Source organism: Enoplosus armatus, chromosome 5, assembly GCF_043641665.1.
Source record: "Enoplosus armatus isolate fEnoArm2 chromosome 5, fEnoArm2.hap1, whole genome shotgun sequence".
Taxonomy (NCBI): domain Eukaryota; kingdom Metazoa; phylum Chordata; class Actinopteri; order Centrarchiformes; family Enoplosidae; genus Enoplosus; species Enoplosus armatus.
The window spans coordinates 22349082-22374252 of record NC_092184.1 but is presented as its reverse complement, the minus strand read 5'-3'; the positions used below and the strand labels follow the sequence as shown (position 1 = coordinate 22374252).

General features: G+C 43.4%; 1 protein-coding gene across 2 annotated transcripts in view; it reads left to right on the top strand.

Annotated features, from left to right (window-relative positions):
* ankrd13b (ankyrin repeat domain 13B) overlaps positions 1 to 24683 on the top strand; it is a 34154-nt gene extending 9471 nt beyond the window's left edge. Inside the window, exons 2-16 of one of the 2 annotated variants that reach the window (XM_070905854.1) lie at positions 5773 to 5908; positions 7438 to 7562; positions 8655 to 8700; positions 9090 to 9233; positions 10054 to 10123; positions 10172 to 10294; positions 13421 to 13487; positions 14819 to 14900; positions 17229 to 17293; positions 18443 to 18579; positions 19404 to 19561; positions 19794 to 19982; positions 20595 to 20758; positions 23323 to 23411; positions 24482 to 24683. In XM_070905854.1, coding sequence (XP_070761955.1) covers positions 5773 to 5908; positions 7438 to 7562; positions 8655 to 8700; positions 9090 to 9233; positions 10054 to 10123; positions 10172 to 10294; positions 13421 to 13487; positions 14819 to 14900; positions 17229 to 17293; positions 18443 to 18579; positions 19404 to 19561; positions 19794 to 19982; positions 20595 to 20758; positions 23323 to 23411; positions 24482 to 24683 — 1797 coding nt within the window. Of the gene's footprint in view, positions 1 to 5772; positions 5909 to 7437; positions 7563 to 8654; positions 8701 to 9089; positions 9234 to 10053; positions 10295 to 13420; positions 13488 to 14818; positions 14901 to 17228; positions 17294 to 18442; positions 18580 to 19403; positions 19562 to 19793; positions 19983 to 20594; positions 20759 to 23322; positions 23412 to 24481 lie in introns of both variants that reach the window. The other variant, XM_070905853.1, reaches the window with a different exon arrangement.
* Positions 24684 to 25171: the final 488 nt, after the last annotated feature.

Below are 25171 nucleotides of genomic sequence, written 5' to 3'. Positions count from 1 at the left end.
GAGAGACAGAAAAGAGGAAGGGAACGTAGGGATAGAGACGAAATAACGAGTGAATTGTGCAAAACAATAAATTGTGAGGGTGTTGAAGAAAAGCAAAATAGAGCAAGGACTGAGATACAGATATATAAGAAAAAAGTTTTTAAAAAGTGCAGGAGGCATTAAAGAAGTTTTGGAGAAATAGAGGAAGAATGCATAGAAGAGTGGAAAGAAGATAAGTGGAGGCAAGAAAGAGAAAGCATGAACAGTGTGCTTCCATTAAGTCCAAATTGTATGAAACACATGCAGAGTTGCCGCAGTGAGAAAATAAGCAATTCTCACATCTCATTACAAATGCAAAGTTTTCTAAGCAAGGAACTGTCATCATAATGAGAACATTTTCTTCTTGTACTGGAACAGTTTGACATGCTGCTGATGGTGAGACTGTATCCATTTGTATGAGGAGAAACTACACTGAAGGAATAATGCAACATTATAATGTCACTTCTTTTTTTGGCTGAACAACAGTACAGACAAAATGTTTTGTAGTGTATGCATACTAATGACAATCTCATCTGTATTCCTTGAAAAGCAAAGGGTTAGAAATAGCTCTAAAAGGAAGTTGATTAGTTCGAGAGAGTTAGATGGGAAGATTGATACCACTCTGCATGTGTATATGGAAAATATGTAGCTGGAGCCAGCAGCCAGTTAGCTTAGCTTTGCATAAAAACTGAAAACAGGGGTAAACAGCTTGCCCAGCTCGCCTGGCAACCTCGCGGCGATGACAAGACTCCATCAAAGCTGGAGGGCAGAACTTTTGTCTCGCCCTTCTGGCATATGCCTACAGGTTTTTCCGTAAGCCAGAGCCATGCGGAGAGAGAGTTGTGTCAACTCCGTTCTTCAACTAATTTTCAAAAATCGCTCTCTCTGTTCTTACCATGGATGAATATAATATTTAGGCGTTCAAATTGTCTGACAAGAACTTCCTGGAACTATCTGAAGTCTACATGAATCACGTAATGATCAAACATTTTGAACTTCCTTCATGCGACTTTCTCTCTACATGGCTCTGAAACTATCTTATCTGGCAGTGATAGATTAAACTAACTGCTTGCTCTAGATTCTTTGGGGCACTTAAATAGATTAGAGCTATCCTTAATGTTATTAGTTCCACCTGTGCTAAGTCCAAATGTCTGCTGTAAACATTATATATATATTTATATGTAATTTGATTGACCAAGTGTTTGATTTACAATAAAAGAATAAAAAATAACTTAATCTGTACTGTACATAATGTGGGTCATGTGCCCCACCCTTCATCACAGACGTGACCACAGTATGCCCTCCACTGTGATTTCATTGTCGAGTGAAGAGTGGGCGCTAAGAGACGAGCAGGGATGACATAATGTCCTTACTGTAACTACTGAACCACACAAGTCAGACAAGGCCAATGAGACTGCCGTGTGTGTGTGTGTGTGTGTGTGTGTGTGTGTGTGTATGTATGCACGCGCTAGAGAGTACATGGCCCATTAGTTGTAAACATCTATTTCCTCCAGAGAGTTCCTATGTTGTTAATGGGGGAGGGGAGCTCAGTGTTCTTCATCAGGATTCAGAGTTTGTGTGTGTGTGCGTGTGTGCGTATGTTTTGTTTTTCAACAGAACATTGTTCACATGTGAATAAGTAAGTATGTCAGTGTGTCTGCAGGTCAGTGTGTAGTGGTGGGAGGACATAAGCTCTGAGTGGACTTAAATGGTGCTCCTGTGTGTGTGTGTGTGTGTGTGTGTGTGTGTGTGCGCGCGCCACTGATGTTACTGTGTTGCTGTTCAGGACATTGAAATACTATCCTGAACTTTATCTACTCTCACAGTGTAAATTACAGCTCTCCATGTCGACTCCGTGACCACCGTCTGTCACCATATTCAATTTCTGACTGTTGCGGCTACTTTTGATGCAAATTGGACCAAATGAACCACAGCGAATCCCTTGAGACTGACTGTTTTCGGATAGTGCTCGGAGGTGTCATCACAACAAATTTCTCACACACTGACTCGTGTTGATTTGAAAATTCGACAAGGGGGTAGGTGTTGTGTTGTAGTGTTGGTTGTAGGCCTTTTTATGAGGCATTAACAAGGTGAGATGTACTGAGTAACATTACAGGCTTTGATTTGACATGCTTACTTGGAGTGACTTGCAATGACCAGCGTAATGGATGTAGCAAGTGATACTGCGTGCTTAGTAGTATAATAAATCACAGAGAAGTTCTACAGGAAATACTCCAAGAAGACAAGTGAAATATATTCTCCTATTCTTGCTTTTTTAATCATTCTTTTACCAAGACAGGAGCTACATCAGGTGTAGCTGAGGAGAAGGGGGAGCAGCTACAGAAACTACACTTCACTGGGTTGTTCGGTTGTTTCCCTGTCATCTTGTGTTATATATTGTACATACTGTTTCCTGGCAGCATCCTGTACTCTCTGCGACCTGTCTCCTTCTACATCCTCCCTCTCTTCTGTAATCACCCCACTGCTATCCTTTCTTGACTTCCCCTCCCTCTCTTTCTGTCTCCGTCCACCCTGCCACATGTTTCTGTTTATCCTCGCCCTTATTAGCATCCCTCTTTCACTCCTCTCCAGCTCCCCTTGTGTCTTCATGCTGCATTTCAGCCGCTCACCCGAGCCGCACTCGTATCCAGAGTAATTGAGATGGAGTACAGCTGTAAAATAAGCTTAAATTGATAATCACCAACATTACACGCAGCCACTTGAAGGGGGAGCAGTGGATGAGAGGACAGCTGTGAGACAGCACAAGTGCTATAAAAAGACAGGAATGAAAGAAGTTGCTCTGTTTTTCTCTTCCTTTCCTGTTTCTCTCATCTATTTATTTTTACCATCAGCTTTGTTCCAGTCTCTCTGTTTCGCTCTTTTTTTTTCTCTCCCTTTCATGTGCTTAACAATATGTGAAGGGTTTCTTTCCAAAATACCACTTCCATTTGGGGTGGGGATTTTTTTCAAGACTCCATATTAATATTCAGTTGTTCAGTCTCTTTCTCTTGTGTGGGTTCAATGACGGACATCTTACTTTAGACTTTTCTTCCTGTGACATTGACAGTTCTTCATATTTGTGCTGCCTAAGCAGATGCAGTCCTTTGAGACCCCACTTCTTTTAAACATGCACACACACACACACACACACACACACACACACAGCACTGAAAGTGGCTGCATTTGCATGTTACACCTGGACTCCAGTAATCCAGCACACACACACACACACACACAAAGCCGACTGCTCTCTTTCTTCTCCTGCGTTGCTATGACTCTATTCCCTCGTCTCCACGGCTCCTGAGGGACTCCTGCATGTTGTTGTTTCCTTCAGCTCCCCTCTCTGCCTCCACGCTTCTGACTCTCTTTCTCCGTCTGTTCTCTGCCCCACGTCTTTGTTTGCCGTAGCCATCACTTTGCAACAGCAATCTGTCTCCGTCTTCGCCATCTTCTTACATGTTACAGTTGTTGCTGACAGGCAGTTTCTTACAATAGGAGTTTCTTTAGCCACATTATTTATGTCTGTCTCTTTCCCTCTTACTCGTTCTCTTCAGGGTTGCTTGCTGTGAAAGAACTGTGGAGAACAGAGAGCTGTTAACCAAAGATTATCCAGAGATAGTACACCCATTAACACACAGAAACATGATATCGTGTTCTTTGTATTGACTTTACTTAACTCAATCCAGTTAAAACATTTTAAGAGCTTGAGTGTGTATATGAGCATTTGTACGTGTATCTTTGTGTGTGTACTTGCATTCACACGCTCATCCATGTTTGTGTGTATCCCATGCGTTTTTTTCCTCATTTCCCTTGCAAATACCAGAAACAAGAGGGCTGCAGTAACTGCGTGATAATGCAACTGCTGAGACTTCCCGGCTCTGCTCACAGTGTGTGTTTTTCGGAGCGTAACAGTCAACCTGTGTTGGACAGTAGCTGCCAGTCATTTTCATTAAGATATTATACAGTACGTGCAGGGCAGCCTCCTCATATTCAGTTGCACTTTTTTGTTCGGTCTATTCTCAGTTACTTAGAAATTCAGTTTTAATACATTTCCTCCTCTACTGCTTTGATTTATAAATGTATGTGAATCAATAAGGACCTCTTCACTGAATTCACCTGCTCAGCCATATTTATGATATATTGCACATATTAAAAAAACAACAAATCACCCTCACAATGTTCTCCAAATGGTTTCCTTTTTATTCCTAGAAAGAAATCTCCACAAGCTCTCTATTAAAGTGCTGATTCTGAGTCACGCTACACTTATCTCGGAGAGTAATCCTTAATTAGAATTCAAGCCCGCGACAGACTGACAGAACTGACCTTGGATCAGCCTAGGCTCTGGATAATGGTGGCTGTCAGCGGCCCTATTTAATTGGATGGCAGATCCGAGATCAATGTTGTAAAAGTTGCTGATTTTGAAAGAGCACGCTGCAGAGAGACGCAACATGAAAACAGTGTTGCACTAAACAGCCTGGGGGGTGGACAGAGAGAGGGACGGGCAGTTTCATGCAGAGAAAAACAGCCAGTGGTTGATTAAATCAAATGAGCGTATCTTGGAAGTAACATGGGCACAGTTAATGCATAAAGCTGTAGAGATGCTGGTCGGTGGATTTTATTTATTCTTTTGGACAGAGCCAGGATAGCTGTCTCTGCTTCCAGTCTTCATGCCAAGCTAAGCTAATCGTCTGCTGGTTCCAGCTACTTATTTACAGACATCTTCTCATCTAACACTCGGCGACGACGTCAGTGTTTTTTTTTTTTTTTCAAACTGTCAAACTACTTCACTCAAAAAAGCATGAAGCAGGGCTCATAATTAGACATACGCATTTTTTTAGCCTGACATGGCCCAGTAACCCCCTTTTTGATTCATCTGTTCGGTTTCAAGATGCACCACAAACCAGAAACATCAATAAGTTAGTGTTCTGAGCATCTAAAATTATCCATAGCCGTCTACCAAATGTCTTTTGATATGCGTGAGAGGGTTTCAAAAGCCCCCTGCAATGATTCACTTTAATTGTGTATATAAGAGCGTTGGTATGATTGATATGACAGATTAGCACTAATGTAATATGGCTGACAAATGAGGTCTTGTTGACATGCTTCTAAATACAGAGTGGAGCTGAGAGCTGAAGTAAAGCCCCAAGCATTAATTACGCTTTTTGTTCGTCAATATTGTTGTCAGACTTACACAGTTACACATGTTCAGAGGAAGAAAAAAACCCGAGGCTTTAGGTTATATACTTTGTTCGATGGCATGGCAGGTTGAGAGCTGTGCTTCTTATTTACTTTACCTGCTCACATTTCCCTGCCAGGATTCAAACTGGCAACCTTCTCTGTTCCAAGTTTTGAAGACGGGCAGACAGCGGGCTGCGTAAAGAGCTCCCGGTGGGGAGAGCAGACAGACCTGTCTGTGTTTAGCTAAACCCGATCCATCCAGCCCAGAAAATAAGTGGGATACAGGAGTGTAGCACCCAGCCATGTTGGAGCGGTGACAGATCAATTAGCACCTGTCACTGTCTCTCTTTCCATCTCTCTGTCGTCATCTTCACACTTGTGTCTCTATTATATTTTTCTGTTTCTTCCTCCCTCTCTGTCTGAGCTAGAAGAGCACTACAATGATACGCAATTAACCCCAATTTCCTCTCCTCCTACTTCATTTCTCTCTGTCTGCTCCTCTTCCCCTTTTACTCACTCCCCTCCTTTACACTCTTTCCTCTCTTTGACTGCTTGTTTTCTTTCTTCTCCTTCCAGACTGATTTAGAGTCTCTGGACCCTCGTGGTCGGACTCCTCTCCACCTGGCCGTCACACTGGGACACCTGGACTGCGCCAGGGCCCTGCTGCAGTACGGAGCTGACGTTAGCAAGGAGAACCGCAATGGATGGACCGGTGAGGAAACTGAGTGTGGTTTTCTGGTAGCATGTGCAATGTGCAGTATACGTGAGGCATTATTGGGTTGTTTGTTGGGGGCTGGAGTGTGTTTCAAGTTAAGGTGCAACATGCAGCTTTTTATACAATAATATATCGTTGTCAAAGTAATATGACACTGCGGTATAATTATAGTAAACAATGAGACCATGGTGGAGACAACTGGTAGTTTCTATCTGACACCAGTGGTTAAAGCTTACGGCCACATTTCCCATGAACCCTTTTGCCTCCTTTGGAGGATAAAAATATTTTTGTATATTTGTATTCCTTGCAGTATCTGTCATTGCAAATAAACATGAAAAGCTAGCTCTAATTGCACCAGTAAAACGGTGCCATCCTCCCTACATGCAAAAGATTTCACACAATCTGGCCCAGAAACTGATCATTCCTATAGTCATTGTTGGTCTTTTTATATATGTAGTAAATACATTATATCTCAGAATAAATGTGGAAATTATTTATGGGTAGTAGTTTTTATAAATCATACAATCACAGAATATAAAATCTTAAATAGTTACCAAGGAACAAATCAGGAACTAGCGGGTAATTAATAAATAAGTAGTAATGTGTAGTACCTTTTATATCAACAAGTTCTTAAAGTGTCTGATCATGAGGATCTACGGGAAGTGAAAAAGAGGCCAGTTCTGTGATGTGCTTTACTTTATTAATCAAAGAATATGTTTACGTTTAAAGAACATTCTTGCATGCTTGCAGATCAGAAGAGTGTAACGTGCCAAGCAGGACGCGTCATCTGCAGTAACACAGTAAAAAAAAAACCCACCACCTCTTTCGCAGAACAACAGTGGCTTCTGCCAGACATCTCTTATCTGCTGGCACTGTGCAAATGTAGTGTGGAGGTCTGGCAATGGGAGACTAATGGAGCATGAAATTAATTCATTTTTTAACCTTGAAGTTATATCAGCTGATATAACTCCCTTTGTGGGGTCCAATATGCAGCCTTCATCCTTAGGTTTTTTGCGTTTGCTGTCATCCCCCTCTTAACTTTTGTAACACTGCATGTAATGTGAGGCTTTTTTGTCTTGATGGTGAGGAATTAATCACTATAGTATCATTAAATAATCCTCTTTTGTTTCTAATCTGATTACTGTGCCTTGTCAGTTGGTGCAATAGATTATACTCAAGGGTTTTCTTATCACAGTATTAGAATCCAACTACATGTAGATCGTTTCGATGTGTGTGTGTGTGTGTGTGTGTTTTTATGTGTGTGTTAGCCTTTACTCACGTGTTTGCCGATAAAGGAAGAGAATTGTTATATGACTGTTCAAGTGTAGAACAGCCTGTAAGATTAACAGCAAAGTGGCAGTCTGCTGAATGATGGGCGAGCTGCAGTAATTGGGCGTACCAGCTTTTCCTCTGGCCTACTTCAGTTTCGGCAATTCTCGCTGCCCCCCTTAAATTGCTCATGTACATAAATTTTAGATGAGGTCTGAGCGATTGGCTCTGTTTTACTCTCCTTCTCTCTCTCTCAGTTCTTCAGGAGGCGGTGAGTACCAGAGATCCGGAGTTGGTGCGTCTCGTGCTTCGTTACCGTGACTACCAGAGGACTGCCAAGAGACTGGCGGGCATCCCCGTCCTGCTGGAGCGGCTGCGCCAAGTGGGATTTCACACACACACACACACACACACACACACGTTCATGCACACATGGAAAAAGGTACCCCCATGACCACACATACACACACATGCATAGACACAAACAAGTGTGCACAGCGACACAGACATAAAAATTACGTACATGAAACAAAACATACACAAACTACAAAGGCACATCAAGGGGGTTTGTGATTAGAGATGCATTCATTTGAAATGTAGATGAATCTTTTTAATATTTACATCATTGTTTTAGGATTAAAATATTCTTGGTTTTGTTTGAAGCTGTTAGTAACTTTGTTTACTATTCGACAAGGGAAGCACACTCAAAGGATGTGTTTCCATGTTGCAAACCCTCTGTCTCTGGGTAATTTGAGTCGTCGCTTTCCCCCAAGGGTAAGGAGTGCCGTGCCTAAAGGCACAATAGCAGTGATGGACGAGCTGAGGCTGCAGAGCCTGAGGGTTGATGGTTATGATCCTGACAGGAAAGTGTTGAGATGCAGCAGGTTGCGTTGAAGCTGCTGCAGCAGTAGAGCTGCAGAGAACAGTGGCAGAGATGCAGGGAACTGCCTTCACACAATCTGTCGTCCTGTGTGTCTGCTCCAGCTGGCTCCCTGACACACACACACACACACACACACACACACACACACACACACACACACACACACACACACAAACTCACACACTCACATGGTAGACACAACACCCTTTGAAAACGACAATGAGTACTCACGCTCAAGCACACATGCCCTCGCAAACATCGCACACATCATGCTGTTCTTCATCCACTTCATCCTCCTCGCCATCCCTCCATCCATCAGTTCTATTATTAACCCGCGCACACACATACGCAACCACTTCTCTGTGCCAGTACCCCCATCTTTGGATCAGACAATGAGGCGGCAGCACCGCGTTTGTTCCCTGTCCCTCTTTTTCTTTTCCTCCACTTTTTTCGATTCTCTCGCTCTCTGTCTGTCCATCTTTAAATTCATCACTCTCTATCTGCCCAGCTCTCTCCCTTGATCTTCCTCTTCATCAATGCCCGTTGCGTTCTCATTTACCCCTCACACCCCCTCTCCCTCTTTCTGTCCAGGCCCAGGACTTCTATGTGGAGATGAAATGGGAGTTTACCAGCTGGGGTGAGTCCAGTGTCATTCCAGTCATTAAAGCAGTCCAGTACCGACCAGTCAGTTCTAATCATGTTATCGTCTCCCTCTGGGGTTGAAGAGGCCTGTTTCTTCCTGCTGAATGTATGCCTGGCTTTGGTTTTAGAGTTAAACAGCATGTGCTTTTTGTCTAAAGTGCTTTACAAAACCACAAGTGGATGTATTTTCAGTATTAGTCTCTATAGCGGACTTGTGACTAACTGTTGTTGTTGTTGTTGCATACAGCTAAGAAAATGTGTCTTTTAAAATGGATTCATCAGAGTACTGAGCCCAAGAACTGCCAACACGAGTCAAATGAAAACAGCAGATTGAACAGAAATGGCACACAGTCTGATTTAAAGTGTGTCTGTGTTTGTCCTTAGTGCCCCTGGTGTCTCGTATCTGCCCCAGCGACACCTACAGAGTTTGGAAGAGCGGTCAGTGTCTCCGCGTTGACACCACCCTGATGGGCTTTGAACAGATGACCTGGCAGAGAGGAAACCGGAGCTTCATTTTCAAGGGACAAGGTCAGAGGTCAAACTCTACACTCACTGTGTGTGTCCAATATTGTGTGCTGTGTTAGGATAAACTGTATTTATTTATAAAGCACTTTCAACACCGAAAAATTACACATGTGATATTGTTGGTTTGATGTAGGTATTAAAGAAATACAGAGCAGAAAGATCATGATCACAGTTATTATTGTGGTAGTTTAATATTGTAGGATACGAGGTTGTGGGACACCAGATACATCAAGACTACACTGTGATGGGGCCAGTGTACTCCGTCAGAACGTCTTGTCCGGCGGTTGAATAGCTTAAATCTGTTCAATCTAAGGTGAACAAAGCTGACTTTGAAAACACATTCCTGTATTTATTATTTATGTCAGATGGAGCAAATATTCAGGCTGGTGCAGGTGTGTCCGCACCTTTCCAGGATGATCCTCTGTCCCCCTGCCTCTTTGTAGCCTCATTGTACAGCTGTTTCTTCTGTTCCTCTGTTTTCTCCACTGGCTCCTCTCTCCGGTATTTCACCCAGTTTTTCTTTTATTTTTATCTTTCCTCCTCTCGCCACTTTTAATTATCCCTGCATTCTCCCTCGCTGTTACTTTCTTCTGGACCTGCCTTCCTGGATCTTTAATTTACTTTGTCCTTTTCTCCGTCCATCTGCAGCATCTGCAGTCTCTTGACTTCATCATCTCTCTTGGCTTTCCTTTACGTGTACATTTGTGTGTTTGTGTCTTGCAGCCTCATTGCCTGTATTGTTTGTGTTGTGCTGCAGCTCTCATGCTCACAAGCATGGCCCTCATTTTTTTCTCTTCCTGTCTGTCGCCCTCTTGCCTCTCAGACTCCAGCGCTGAGGTGATGGAGGTTGACCATGACAAGCAAGTGGTGTTCTGCGAGACCTTGTGCGTCTCGTCTCTCACTGCGCTCTCACCTGGCCGGGGGAATGGCGGTGCCTCCAGCAGCAACGCCGCCGGTTTGGGCCTTCTGGGGGCGGTGCAGCCCAGCGATGAGCAGGTGGCAGCCAGGCTGTCGGCCCCCGTGGTGACCACTCAACTAGACACCCGCAACATCGCCTTCGAGAGGTCTGAAGCAATACTGAAAACACTGAATATGAACATACAGAATGTTAAATTATAGTCTCTTATAAACACGGTCAGAAAGGCGCACTATGTAGGCTTCTAGTAGTGACTGCTGTTCTTGATGTACCCTGCATCCCATTTTGTCATCTCGTGGTGTATTTTGTGATGTGATGTGTCAATATCCGATGCAGCTGTAACAGAAAATCCACCAGAAAATCTATCAACATCAAGAATAAACATCGGGATTTTGTATAACATCCGTAAGAATCAAAGAGCAAGGGCTTCTTTCTGCTCTCACTATTTTGCAACCATGTTCAACAATCATACAGGAAGAAATCTTCCATGGAGCAAGCACAATAATTTTTCTCCACCAACAGTAGCCTCAGTACAACACGATGCAATTCAGCCGCAGGACATGTTCTGCTCTAAATGTTGGCTTTTTTTTGTGTGTGGAGAAAATCACTCTTTTGTTGTTGCTGTTGAATTTCTGTCACTCTTTCACTGTTGCTGTCTCCTACGCTACAACCCACAGCTGAGTGGAACAAGTTCAGGCACGTTCTCTGGTGGCTGTCAAAAGGCATTTCACAAAATGCAGGAAAAACACTAACAGCAGCAGCAGTTGTGGAGACAACAAAACTCACCTAGAACTAATTGCGAGTTCCTTGAACACCACATATTACTGACTTATCTACAACAGAGCCAAGGGGAAATGTGAGAGTGTGAAAAGTGAGACTATATAGCTTTTGAAAGAAAGAATAACACAATCTTCCTGTTTACAAATGGAAAGTTAAGTTTATAAGTAATATTACACACCTTTGCTCATTTCAATACACTCAGGGATCTTGCTGCTAATTAGCTTATGGTGGCTCATTTTTACTACTTTTATTCCTTTTTTGGGGAGTCTTCAACACATGTCCAGGGCCTACTGCTCTGGCTCATTTACAGTTTTTTAAAGAATAGCACAGTCCCTGATAAATAAACACGTAAAAACAAGCTAAATCATTATCTCGTGATTCTAATGGCCACATTAGCCACTGTTCAGCATAAGTTAATAACTTACTGACATCATTTAAATGTGATTTAATTAGAAATACTCAAAGATTCATGATAAAAAAACTGCGTCAGGGGTTGGCGTGATGCGGAGGCAGTGAAGCGTAAATTAGCTTCAGGCTGTGTGAATCAGGTTCAGGCCACTTCAAAAAAGCCCAATACTACAATGCAAGTAAGATGCATCAGTGAACATGGAGATGGAGAGGCAGATAGCAGAATGAAAAGACATGGAAGAGGCAGACAAGACATGAGCTGACTAGAGGAAGATGGAGAAGAATGGAAAAAAGGGGTAGAAGAAAATTGGATGAGCAGGTGGCTTGTGTGCAGTCAATTTAGGGTCTCTTTATTATGCTAACGGTACAGTTTTACGGCTCAGTTGCAAATAAAGTGACATAGACGCAGAGATGAAAAGCAGTGGAAAAGAGGAGAGAAGGGAGGAAGAGGCGGGCCAAGCAGGCGCATAGGGGACAAAACTCATCTTATTCTGCTCAGGTTGTGAGATAAGACTGAGAGAGGGAAAGGAAAGTTTTGGACAGAGAGGGATAGAGTGGGGGGTGGGGGTGGGGGTGACAAGAAAAAGGATGGAGGAAGAGATTTAGAGGAAAAGGATTGAGGGAGAGAAAAAGAGATGGGACAGAGAAAGACGAGAAGACATTCAGAGAGAAAGGGGGAGAGAGATGAATGGGGCACAAGACTATGGGGGGAAAAAGCAGAATACGTAAACCCAAACAGGGGGAGTCGATGGTTTTGGAGGAAAAGGGAAGAAAAATAGGCTGCGGAGAGACATAGTGATAGATAGGTGAATCATGGAAAGGGACCCGGAGACAGGAAGTGAATGTTAACAGATAAAAAGCAAGAAGATGGAGAGGAGAATGACAGAGAGAAGTGAGCAGGGAGAGGTGGTGGTTGGGGGGGGGGGGCGGGGGGGGTGATCATCTCCTTGTCAGACTTGTACCTCAGTGTCACCTCTGTGCGTTTCCCTTGGTCAGCACTCCTGTCTACATGCCAATAATCTATTTATGATGCTTTAGAGCAAACCACTTTGTCAAGCACCACAGACAGGACATCCACCTCTGGAGCTAATAGCCTACGTCTTTATGCAGCCATGCACAAAAACTACAGCACTGCAGTTTTGCTGTTTTAGGTTTACTGAAGCCCCAGTAATTGAGCTACGGTATAACTTACGGCAATCTGACACTAAGGGTCTACAGACATGCTAGTGGCTCTGTGAGGCTGTACTTAGCTTACTTAGCTAAATGCTAACATCAGCATGCATTCTGATGTTTAGCAGGTCATTTTTTTCCATCTTTAGTTTAGCGTATTAGCATGCTAACATTTGCTAATTAGCACAAAACGGATGGACAGCTGAGGCTGATGGGAATGCAATTAGTTTTTCAGGTATTTGGTCTGGGAATCGCGAATGCGGTGTCATATGGTGTCGTCAGGATGTGATATATGATGTTGCAAGGGCATCATGATAACTGAAATGTCCTCTGAGGATCACCAAAGTTATTACAAGTCAATTCATGCCTCTACAACATTTCATGTCTATCTAATAGTTGTTGAGAAAGTGGTGGACTTGCCAGCAGCCTGACTTGACCCCCCTCACACCCACCTCTAGCATGGCTAAAAATCCTGTAAAACCTTTCTTCCAAACTTTCTTCAAACATGTAAGGGTGAGAATGAGAAAGTCAACCCTGAAAACTCACTTTCTGTGGTTTGGTCCACAAGGAGTTCAGCGATGTGAATAGATCATGAAGATGGGATATGCCTCACTAACTTCTGGGCAGACTTCCTAATTGCACACTGAACTGTTGATCTTCACTGATGACAAACAAGGACAATGGCTGCAATGTTTTCAGGCTGCATATTATAGAGAAAAACCAGAGCCTGTGACTTGCAATCTAAGGGGAGACGGTTGATTTAACTCTCCAATGTACTGCACAAATGATCTCCTCTCAGGTATATATCTGCAGATTGCTTGGGATGGGCAAATAAGCTACACCTTCTGTGATTGCAACGGTATGATGACTGGAAGTGGAGACCCCGGGAAACTGATGTGTTGAATCTCTGTTGCAGGAATAAGACCGGTATACTGGGCTGGAGGAGCGAGAAAACTGAGGCGGTGAATGGATATGAAGCCAAGGTAGAGCACAGACTGCTCAGACAGCTCACTGATCTCTCACACTGTGCAGAGAAACCACTGCTGTCAGAGCTCAATTCAATATTTCCTGAAAGTCCACTTCACTTGAAGAGTTTAATTTCCACAATGAATCACTCTCAAAGTTATTTTAAACCCTTAGCTCTCGACGTTTGAGGACATTTTAAATAATATTTTTTAAATAATGGCAGATGGATTTCTCATTTTAAGATGGCGTTTATTTGAATACAACAATTAAGCATGAATTCTTTACCTTCCGATGGGGAGAATTCATCAACATGTAAAAGACCAGATGGCCTATCAAATTAAGTTAAAAACAAGTCTATGTATTGCGCAGACACATGCATTACCTTGACCCCATTTGTTGTCTCGACCTCCTGGAGGGATCGATGGGAGACAAGTGTCAGACACCCAGGACCATCTGTCACTAGTGGTTTAAAAGCACTTCAGACAGGCTGTACAGTTAAATACTGCTGCCCGAAAAGCATCTATTTTCTGCATCATTGATTTAGAGTTACAAACGTAAGCAGACAACTCCTGTTGAGCTGCTCTCCTCCCGGACGCTTTTTAGCCCTTCCTTTCACATGTCCGCCGTCCAGCGTAAACTTGAGCAGCCTTCTCAATTTTTAATCAGTATTTTCTTTTTGTGGTCACTAGTGAGGAATTCCAGTATTCTGCCATGGACTGTTGGCTTGAAGACGTTAGCCTGTGTGCTGCAGACTGGGAACAAGTGGTGTAACCTTACACAAAATCCATGGTTTGATAGGGTGACAGTTTTGTACATTCTGTGAATAGTGACCAAAACAAAAGATTTTATTTTATTCTGTCAAATAAAACGAACATATATTTGTTAATGCACATTCCATATAACATAGAAAACATGAATTATTTCCTTATCCTGTGGAATAACAACGCTTTATGCTCATTTGTGTATTTTGTCGCGTTCACCAAATCTGCAAGCCCAGTCTGTGGCAGAGTGGTTGCCACTTCAATATTTTTCTACATATTGGGTTTTAATTAGTTCCAATGTTGAATACCCAAAGGTCAAAAGGTAGCACACACACACAGATCTTCAGGACAAAGTCGACTAATCCCAATTTATTTCGGCCATGTCAACAAGACATGCTTACATTTCGGCCTAGTGGGTTTTAATTAGGTTAGAAGAAAAGAAAATATTTAAAGGGAATTAAATGGTTGATTTTGCAATTATCATTATTGTTATTATTTTTATTATTATTACACATACAGCTGTGGCCAAACAATGAGGAAGTAAAGCCAATGTCAACACCAGAGTTAATGGTCTCCTCCTCCTTCAGGTGTACGCAGCATCCAATGTGGAGCTGATCACCAGGACCAGAACTGACCATCTGTCAGACCAAAACAAGAACAAGTCAAAAGGTGAGTCACTTTATTTTGTCAACTGTACCTCAGAGCCAAATGAGCATCAGACGCTGCCACCACTTATGTAGCAGCTGAATGTCTCCTTTATCCCCTCTGTAAACCCCTCTGTGCTACGACATGTCTGATAAAAAGAGTTGCTGATGAGTAATCCCCCTCACCTGAGCTCGATGAGATCACCCCGAGGCTCCGGCTAACAGCCTGATACGTTCACTCGGTGGCTCCGTCTCGTTTTCTGGTTCAGATCATAAATCAAACAGGATTAGCAGGCTTCCCTCCCCGGACTGTCGCTGTCAGCCAGGATCAACCATCACGCGCTCCTCCGAGGGCTCCGCTCTCCCAGGTCACAATCCCCATCTGCACTCTGCTAATATGCAGGAGGGAAGTGTGCTTGGAAGCGCTACACTGACTCCTGAATGAGTGACTCACTCCATTTGCCCTTCCTTTGTGCTCCATTTTTCATCATTTTGTTAACACTGTAAAAAAAAAAAAAAAACTTAAAAAAACTGTACATCCTATGAGAGACACATACGAACATACTGTATCTTGAGTCCAGCAGCAGCTGTAGACAGATCAGCTGGCCCCAGGTCAAAATGTGGACTCTTGTTTCATAAACCACACCAAGACACCACTGCCATTTACACTAACTGATGGACCTTTCCGTTGCTTTTAGCACTCATTCAGTGTCTTGTTAGTGAGACAACCACAGCACCAGCCCTGTCTGAAAGTACAAGCCACACACTAACAAGCTGGTCATGTTTGCTTTCCTGCTCATATCTAAATGAGCAGCAGCTGTTGGTATCTCCATGCACCCTGAAAACAAAGGGCGCTGTCATTCTGGGTTCTTTAAAAGACCCTGAAATCTTATTTTGTGATGGGATCCTACATGAACACGCTAGTTTCTGCTCAAGTTAAAACAGTTTTCGGTTATTTCACATGAAAGATGTGTGTATTTGTGTTTTTCTCACTGGTTTGAAGTGGGCGGGGCTTAGCTGGAAAGAAGGTGACCGTGCACACAATCAGCAACATATGAATCAAAACGTGATGACATTTGGTGAGTTGTTTGGTCACTGTCAATCAAATCTGGTCAGATCGCACCCACACAGTCCTAATGAAGCGAATTAGCTGAGTTTGTGAGAGTTAAATTCTTAATAAATATTACCTAAAGATGTTTTTGAACTGTGATTGTTGGTTATTTTGTTATGAATTCTTAATGTAGAGAAATACTTCAGATTTGAAACAATTACTTAGGGACATTAAAGTCCAACAAAGTACACTTGGAGAATGGACTTTTCGCCGAAGTAGGAGACATCTTGTGTCCAACAGTGAAGCTTTTGAAATGAACTATATTCATACATATTTATAGATTCTGGATGTTTCAATGTGGGAGAGGGAGAAGATCTAATTTGAAGAATTCTTAACACGGTAACCTTTTGTAGAAAAACCATATCAGACGCAAATTATTATTCCAGTTATAATTATATGTCTAAAAACATGTCTGGAGGGGATCTTTAAGATCTAAAGAAGACAACTTGACACATTTTTTTCCAGTTACCCTTTTTCTTCCTGCGGTTCTCTCACTGCTGCAATCAGAGGATCCCTAAAGGCTCTTCAAAGCACTTGTCATTTTATCAGTGTGGGTTTTCATCGGGTAGTATGTAGTTTAACATACATAGAGATTCCTGTTTTTAATGCGTTTACATCCTAATGGTGAAAGCAACTTACACGTGTTTCTGTGCATAATGCTGTACACTCAGGCGAAGTGGACAGTAACATGATTTCAGCTGTAGAAAGATGATATTCAGGGTTCACATGAAGACAGCTATGCTGATTATACAGTATAAATGTCTTTAGTTGTAACTTTCAGGCATTGCCACTTTTCATGAAATTCATTCACTGCTAGTTGTAGAAACCACTGATATGTAGGACATATTTTGGACTAACTCTAACTCTACTCTTATTTTGCTGCTTAAAAACACAATGTACATACATTTAATTCAGGTCATTTCAGTACTGTATGGTTGGGTTCATTTCATGCTGGCAACTTCATAGATGATGAGACCACAACACAAAAGCTTGACATAATGCAATGAGTTATCTCGAGCAAAACACTGCAGAGCAAGACGACACCGCAGACAGCTGCAGTGGAGATTAATGAGGCCGTGTTTTATCATCTCTTGATAAACAAGCACTAGCTTCGGGTGCTCTCTAGTGCACATACACTCAAGAGAGTTTGTGAATCTAACAGCACAGTTGGAGTTTGTACGTTGTGATTGTGTAACTACATGCTCTCGGCCTAACTCATCACTGCTGTGTGTCTCGGAACAGGTGGGAAGACTCCACTGCAGAACTTCCTTGGGATTGCTGAGCAACACATGGGGCCTAACAACGGGGTAAGGACACAGTTTATTTAGATGTCACCACGTGAAATTCCAATTATGGTGATTTTCCAGTGTTATCTTTAAACATTTCATCCCATAAAATCTAGATCAAACCCGATCTAATACATTAAAAAACGTAGTGGTTGAGCAGGGAACAAGGCAGTGGGTAATGGGTTCTGGTGTTGACATTACGATTGGAATCGACACGTATTTTGTGGATAGCATCACAGCGATGATAGTAATCAGAATCAGTATCCGTATAAATTAATTACCATCTTCAGTGTTAGCGTCGTCGCCATCCCCTCCCCTGGCTGCCGAGTCCTCTGTGTGGACAGGAGAGCTTGCCTGCCGAGTAAAACAGTAACTCAGAGGCTCCAACCTGCTCTCAAATATTGATTATGTTTTTTTAATTTGTTTCTGCTGGAGAGCATCTATGACTCATACCTCCCCCCTTCTCCTCTTTCTGAGTTCTGTCGTTTCCCTTCTTTCCCCTCACCGTCGCCTCTGCTCTTTTCAACCTCTCTGCACAACACCGAGACACACACACACACACACCCTCAGTGGTTCTTCTGCAAAAGTATTTTGGGTTAGAACGCTCTGCAGATAGTTCGTACAACCGTAAAGCTGCAATTTTGCTAAAACCTAAATTAAAGGAAATGCAACAACATGGAAAGAAATTCTCTTCTGTTGTGTCTGTGGCAGCCTCTACCTCCTCCAGTACCTTTGACAGGTTTACTTAATAGTCATACTTAACAGTTGACAGTGAGCTACTAAGTAGAGCAGTGAACCAACACACGCATCTACTGCAATGATGTAAAACGCTGGAATAAGAAAACTGCTTTGTCATTTGTTCTCAAGTTTTGGCTTGAGAGCAAAGTGTTCTCTTTCATTGAGCTGTTGAAAATGTCAGTAGGTAAGAGGACAGCCTTGAAATCCCAGTGGGTGGTGAGTTTTAACAGAGAATAGCAAAGAAAGTGAGTTTGAAAAGCCAGAAAATCTTTACACTTTGTAAAGTAATCTCTCAGTTACTGGTATTGATCAGCAGTCCTTTCAACCCCTGCAGACGTGGTCATTATTATGGATCAGTAAAAAGCCTCGCTGTCTTTACATCTCTGTGGTTACATCAGCATTTTTTTTTAATTCATTACGTACTTTCTGCAGGCCCTGGTGACCCAGATGTCATGTCCTGTGGTGACCAACCCCGCAGCGCTGACGGCCGAGGAATACTTCAACCCCGGCTCGGCACCGACTCAAAGGGACATCGGCCACGTGTGCCAGCTCACCACCAAGACCCAGAGGTGACACAGGCAGACAGGAAAACAGACAGGCGGCCATGCATACAGTGAAGTTGCCCTTCGAACTCACCGCCAACTGCCAGAGCTGACAAACTGATGGACTGAGAATAGACGGGCACACACACACACACACACACACACATACAGGCAGAGAAAAATCGGCTGTCGGCCAAGATCCTGAGGTGAAACACGGACAAATAATAGTGAGAAATAAACACACATATTCACACACTCAGCCTCTGCAGTCGATCGCACAGCTCTGGTTCGATGACGCATCATCTTTACTTGACTATTGTACCAAAAGAAACAAAACAATGCCGCGTCTCTCAGGATAAATGGCAGCATTTGGTGATCATGTTATGTTATGTTAATATATATGTTAATAGATACTGGTTTTCAACATCCCGCCTCTCTCCTCCACCGGCCAACCTGCCGTCCAATCATCTGCCCTGCGTTCCTCTTAAGTCATTTACAGTAGTCAGTTTATTGTTCTGTGGCACTTAATGAAAGGTGACAGGGAATCATGAAGATGAAGTGTTTCAGAGCTGCCTCTCAATGCTGTGTTCATTATCGGACAATGTCAAAATATAAGCATTGATTGGCCTCAATCAGCTTGTGGACAGTCACTGTTCGCTGATGTAATCAATGTCTTTGTGTACCTCTGGCCAAAGAACCAATCACTTGAATGAGGACATCAATTGCTTCAGTTAAACTTAAGTCAGAATTGTCTTTGGAAATACTCATCAACAAGTCCCGTTCTTCATCGTGTGTGTGTGTGTGTGTGTGTGTGTGTGTGTGTGTGTGTGTGTGTGTTTTTTTGTTTCCAGGTTTAAAGCCAAGTTGTGGTTGTGTGAGTCCCACCCTCTGTCCCTGGCAGAACAAGTGGTGCCTATCATCGATCTCATGGCGATCTCGAACGCCCTGTTCGCTAAGCTGCGTGACTTCATCACTCTGCGCTTGCCGCCTGGCTTCCCTGTCAAGATCGGTGAGAGCTGGGAGAGTGAGATGGATGGAAGAAGGCAGGGTGGTTAAAACGATGGCTGGTTAAACAAAGGGGATGATGGGCAGAGTGAAAAGGGAATAAATAGATACAAAGATGGATGGAAAGAAATGAAACATAAGGACATGCATGGGTAACTGGATGAGAAAAGTTAACAGAACCTAATGATAACAATAAAAATGTCATCTTCTGCTCCATTTCTCTCCTCTCCCTGCAGAGATCCCTCTTTACCACATCCTGAACGCCAGGATCACCTTCAGCAACCTGAACGGCTGCGAGGAGGGGACGGGCGTCCGTGCTGACAACGAAGTGGGGGTGGAGGGGGACGGACAGAGGGACCCCCCGAGGACAGACACCCCATCTCCGGGCAGTGACTCCTCCAGTGTCTCCAGCTCCAGCTCCACCAGTGAGATCACTGTATTACAGTGTCATCTTTACTTACGTCTTCTTCTTCAGCTGATAGAATTACAGACGAGCCTCCGCAACTTTATATTCTGCCGATTTCTTTCCGACAAGCTGTTTTATAAATCTCCGCTAATATTTACTGCAGAACCGGGGCCATATGTCAGTTTACTGTTGCCGGATAGAGTTAAGAGCGGTATTTATCACTGATGTTAGACACAAGGTTGTGTGCCTTGTGTTGCGTGTGAGATTATGGCTTACTTTCATCATCCTATCACTTGATCAGAATCCCAACAGCCACGTTTATATCTGCAGCCGTGCAGGAGGGGAGATATAATTTATTGTGTGACCGCTCAGAAGGAACCTCTGTAGAAGTCCTTGATATTATCTTGCAGAAATGCTCTATCTTGAGTTATAGTTCTGTATTCTATATTTTGGCAACAGTAGTATGGTAGGAAAATGACTTGATACAACTTGTTTAAATCAGGATTTCTCTTCCTTTCACTCAGAAATGTCTTTTCCTGTACTTCCTCTTTAGTCCAGTGTGATCTCCTACATTATTAGATAACGCACCCTCCCATCTCTTGCCCTTTGCCTTCCCCCCTGTGCGCTGCAGTGTCATGTCGAGCTGGAGACATCCCCCCATGTGTGTTTGAGGCCCCGCCTGGATACACCATGCTCGGAGGCAAACAGAGAGACAGTATGAGGGAGGAGGAGGAGGACCTGCTGCAGTTCGCCATACAGCAGAGTCTGCTGGAGGCCGGCTCCGAATATGATCAGGTGGGCTGGCTGTGACACTCCTGGGAGATTATCTTCAGTTCTGAAATGAGGGAAACACCAGTCAGACATATTGAAACAAGACCTTGGCTGTACTTGAAACCACCTACTATACTAGCAGTACGTACTGACATACTACTATGAAATGCAGTATGCAGTATGTACATGCATACTGCATTTATTGGTAGTATGCCAGCTCGGTTGCAGCCCTTGTGTAATTGACTGTTTGTTACGCCCCGCCATCCCCTTGGTTACTGTTGCTACGCCTGTCAGAGATTTAGCTACCACTTGAAAACCTTTTCAAAATCATTTTTTATTTATTTGGGGAACGAGTTTGGGTGGGGTTGCTGGAGTGTAAACGTCCCCAAATCAGATGAAGAGCAGGCTGGAGTTAGCTTACACTCTGCTAGCATCAAGGAGACACTACACAGCGGATGTGTACAAACTATTGTGAAGTAATAAATGAGCACAGATCGCAAAAGTTTTACGTGAAGTTTTCAAGATTCACACAACGCCATGTTGCTATATATATATACTGAGGTGCACAACAACTATGAATACCCAATACAAATTACAGCAGTAAATTCACCAATAAGTCAAGCAAGACCAGACAGACAGGTACTGAAATACGAAAGATGTGACCAGTTTCAAAATAAAAACAATCAATACTGAAGTAAAATCAATACGTAGAATAAATTGCCAGTGATGTGTGGAGCCCAGACCCATTATATTCAGCACTGCCTCAGGATAGGCGCTGTTTTGAAATCCCAGAGATCCTGGTCCTGACAGTCCCTGGCCTTCTTCCAGAGGTACAGAGAGAGAAGTATAAATAGGCCAGGTGAGAAAAGTCAGAGAACATCGTCTGCGTTTTCTTAGCTCGGATGCAGGAGGGGAATGTAGAGGAGACGGAGCAGCCTGCTGTCCTGAGCTTTTGTACCGCTGCTTCAAACAGTGATGAAAAAGGTGATGACACTTTTAATTATAGCTCTAATTCAGAGGCAGGACAGGTGTTTAAGGACCATCCTGCTGACATCGCATGTTTTACAGCATTAACTACTGTACAAATCAAGCTGACATTACAGCCCGTCATCTTGTAAAACATACCATAAGGTCGTAATTTCCCACCGTTCATTCACGGTTTCATTTAAGTATAGTGTGAAACTTAACTTGCAGTGTCATGAAACTTTACTGAGATTCATTCGTTATCAATCCTTCTTGTGTGATAATGCAGGCAGGGACTTCTTTGAAAACAGCAGTCGACTGTCACACTGAATTGCATTCACAAGCTGGTTGTCAAGAAATCAAACCTGCTGACAAACAATAAGGAGAGACAGTGTTCGCATCCAACCGCAGTTTGGTGCATCATACAAAGGAAACGCTCCCCAAAATTGAATGATGCCATGTTTCGACCAACAGGGTCTTCGTCAGTCAACATGGATGTTCGCCTGATCATTCAATTTAGGGAGCTTGGAATATTAAGTGGTTGCCATATGGAAGTTTGACTCTTATGTCACTTGAAAGCACCATAATGTGTGTTTTCAGAATAGTCTGAGTTTACCACATGGTAAAAGTCATCTCATCTCAACTGCAAGTCTCCTTGATTTTCTTAGTGTACTGAAAGGAAACCAGGGTCTTCATAGAAGGTAGGAACAGGGCCAGATTAATCCTCTAGGGTGCCCAAGGGCAAAAATAGTCTGTGGGCTCCAATTTAGCCCCCCACATACATACGTGTTCTCCCAACCCATTTTGCGTCCCAGAAACCAACCAATACTTCTACACTGGAATGCTACCCTGATCCAGGTTTGCTGCCTGTCCGTGAGTTTGGGATTATTTGATTATAGACAAACTAATTCAAGAATTTGTACCATGTAAGCACAATATTAACTAAAATATGATTATTATATACTATGATGAGGTATTAAAGGTATATTAAGATAGGAACTCAAAATTTTGTAAAAATACAGGAATCAGTTTAGAACACTGATCATTTCAGTCTATGGTTTATTAGTGCTTATTACCAAACAAATTATAATTAATCAAATTACCACAAAGTAATTGCCACACAGACAACCCCGGGGCCCTCGGGGCTCCTGAGGGCAGTTGGCTGCTTTTCCCAGCTGGTAATCTAGCCTTGGGTAGAAAATAAATCTTGTTGTGAAATCATGCGAAATCACCAACCCTAAAATGAGTCACTGTTTAAAGGTGCTGTACAAATGTCGGTATGATGTTCATTAATAGTCTACTGGCAGAATGTGAATCTTTATTTTGAACAGGTGCTTATCAATATTAATAGCAGTATTAGTAGTAGTAGTAATATTGGGTGTGTGTAGTAAAGAACCAGGGCCAGGATCAATCTACTTTACATTCAGTCAGTTCATAATTCATTATCAAGGCAGCTGGCTGTCTCTGTGCTGTGAGCGAGAGCTACTATAGGATTCATTAACAGGCTGCAGGGAGGACGCTGTTATTCTACATGCATCACCATCTCTTGATCTGTCCGTGTTTCTGTCTACCCACTTCCTGTTCCCGCTCTCTGACTTCCTGTGCCGCCTCCTCTTTGTGTCCAGGTGACCATCTGGGAGGCACTGACCAATAGCAAGCCAGGAACACACCCCCAGCCCTGTGACCCAAGTCGTCTGGAGAGGTCAGACGTTCGGTCTCTTTTGTCCCATTCGCCTGTGTTTTTTGTTCATCCCTTTCTCTCCGCCTCAGTCTCGCTCTGTAGATGACCACATACGCTCATTCCACATTTCCCTTCCGTCCTCCCAAAGTCCAACTCCGCTGTTATCAGGAATCAACCAGGAGCTGCAGATAAAGTTGGATAAAAGCTCAGTTGTTAAAAAACGAATGGGACTTTTATCTTCAAAAGAGCTGGAATCCTCAAAAAAAAAACATAAATCTCCATGACTGTCAGGACAAAGGTGATATTTCCTGCCATTCCTTCACCCACATTGTCTCTGACTTCCTCTCATTTGTGGTATGTGTTGTTATTCTTCGATGTCTTGATTTTTTCCATCCTGCAGATCTTTCCCTCCATCCCTGACTCACATCCTGTATTCCTGTCCTCCCCTACTCTATTCTCTTATCCATCCTGCTATCCCCCCCCCCATCTCCTCTCTACTGTGCACTACTGTGTGTGTGTGTGTTTGTAGAGAGAGAGGGAGGACTGGAAGACGAGAGTTTCCTGCTTTCACAGTGGACAGTGCTGCTGTTGACTTTAGCCTGTTATCTTGTCAGTGTTTTCTCTCTGTGTGTCTTCCCCACTTGTAGATGAGTGGACGGATACACAGACAAGAGCTAAGTAATCCCAGGAGAACAAAAATGAAACCAGACTGGAATATGACAACACTCTCTAATAAGGCACTCTTTATTTTGGGTTTAGAAGTTGTTGCTAGTGGTTAACCTTTGGGTTGCCAGGTTGTGAAAAATAACCCACATGACACTTCTCTCTGCAAAATCTTTGTCACGCATCTGCCTCTTCTCTTACAAGGTTGCATTTGGGTCTAACTCTCTAAAAAGCCATCAATTCTGAGGCTCCAAATGTGAATAAAGACATTACCAAAGATTCACAGGTTTCTTACTGTCTCATGAGCCGACAGCGAAACGTTACAAATCAATCTACAACTTACATTAATAAGTCAGTAATGAAGGTTTGTAAGAAAGTTTGTACAACAATCCAAACTGTGCTCTGCCTTCCTCTACCTCCCTCACCATTCCTCACCCCAGGACCCCCCAGCACAAGCCCCGCCCCCCCTCCAGCGTCTGCTCCACCCCCTCCAAGAAGAAGCCCAACTCCTGCAGCTACGACGAGCAGCTGCGCATCGCCATGGAGATCTCGGCTCGGGAGCAGGAAGAGGCGGAGCTTCGGCGGCGGCGGGAGGAGGAGGAGCTACGCCGCATCATCCAGCTGTCACTCATGGAGAAGTGAGAGAGGAGTGGCCCAGCAGGGGGCTCTGAAAGGAGGGGTCTGGACCGAGGACACGTGGGAGAAAAAGGGCAGCACAGGCTCCTTTAAAACTTAAAGCACACTCTGTAAGTGGCTGGAAATAAACGCCAAAATCCTCTTGATACGATCACATGGCCTCCTCCTTTCTCTCCCATCGCCTTAGCCAGACCTCTCCCGTGAAGCCATACGGCGATGCGGCTGTCCGGCCTCAGACGGCCAGAGAGGGACCTCAGTTTCCTCTTTCTGGTGCCACATGGTACTTTCTCGACCAGTGCCAGTTTACAACCAACAATACATCCAATACAACAAGTTTAGTGGAATGCCTCCTTGGATGAGTGATTTCTGTCTGTTTGCAGGTATGTGTGTGTGTGTGTGTGTGTGTGTGTTTGTTTCAAAACCAGCTCTCCTGTACAGGGGTCAACAGATCACCCTCTGTCCTGAAAAGTAGTGTGTTAGGCCAACTCTCTGCC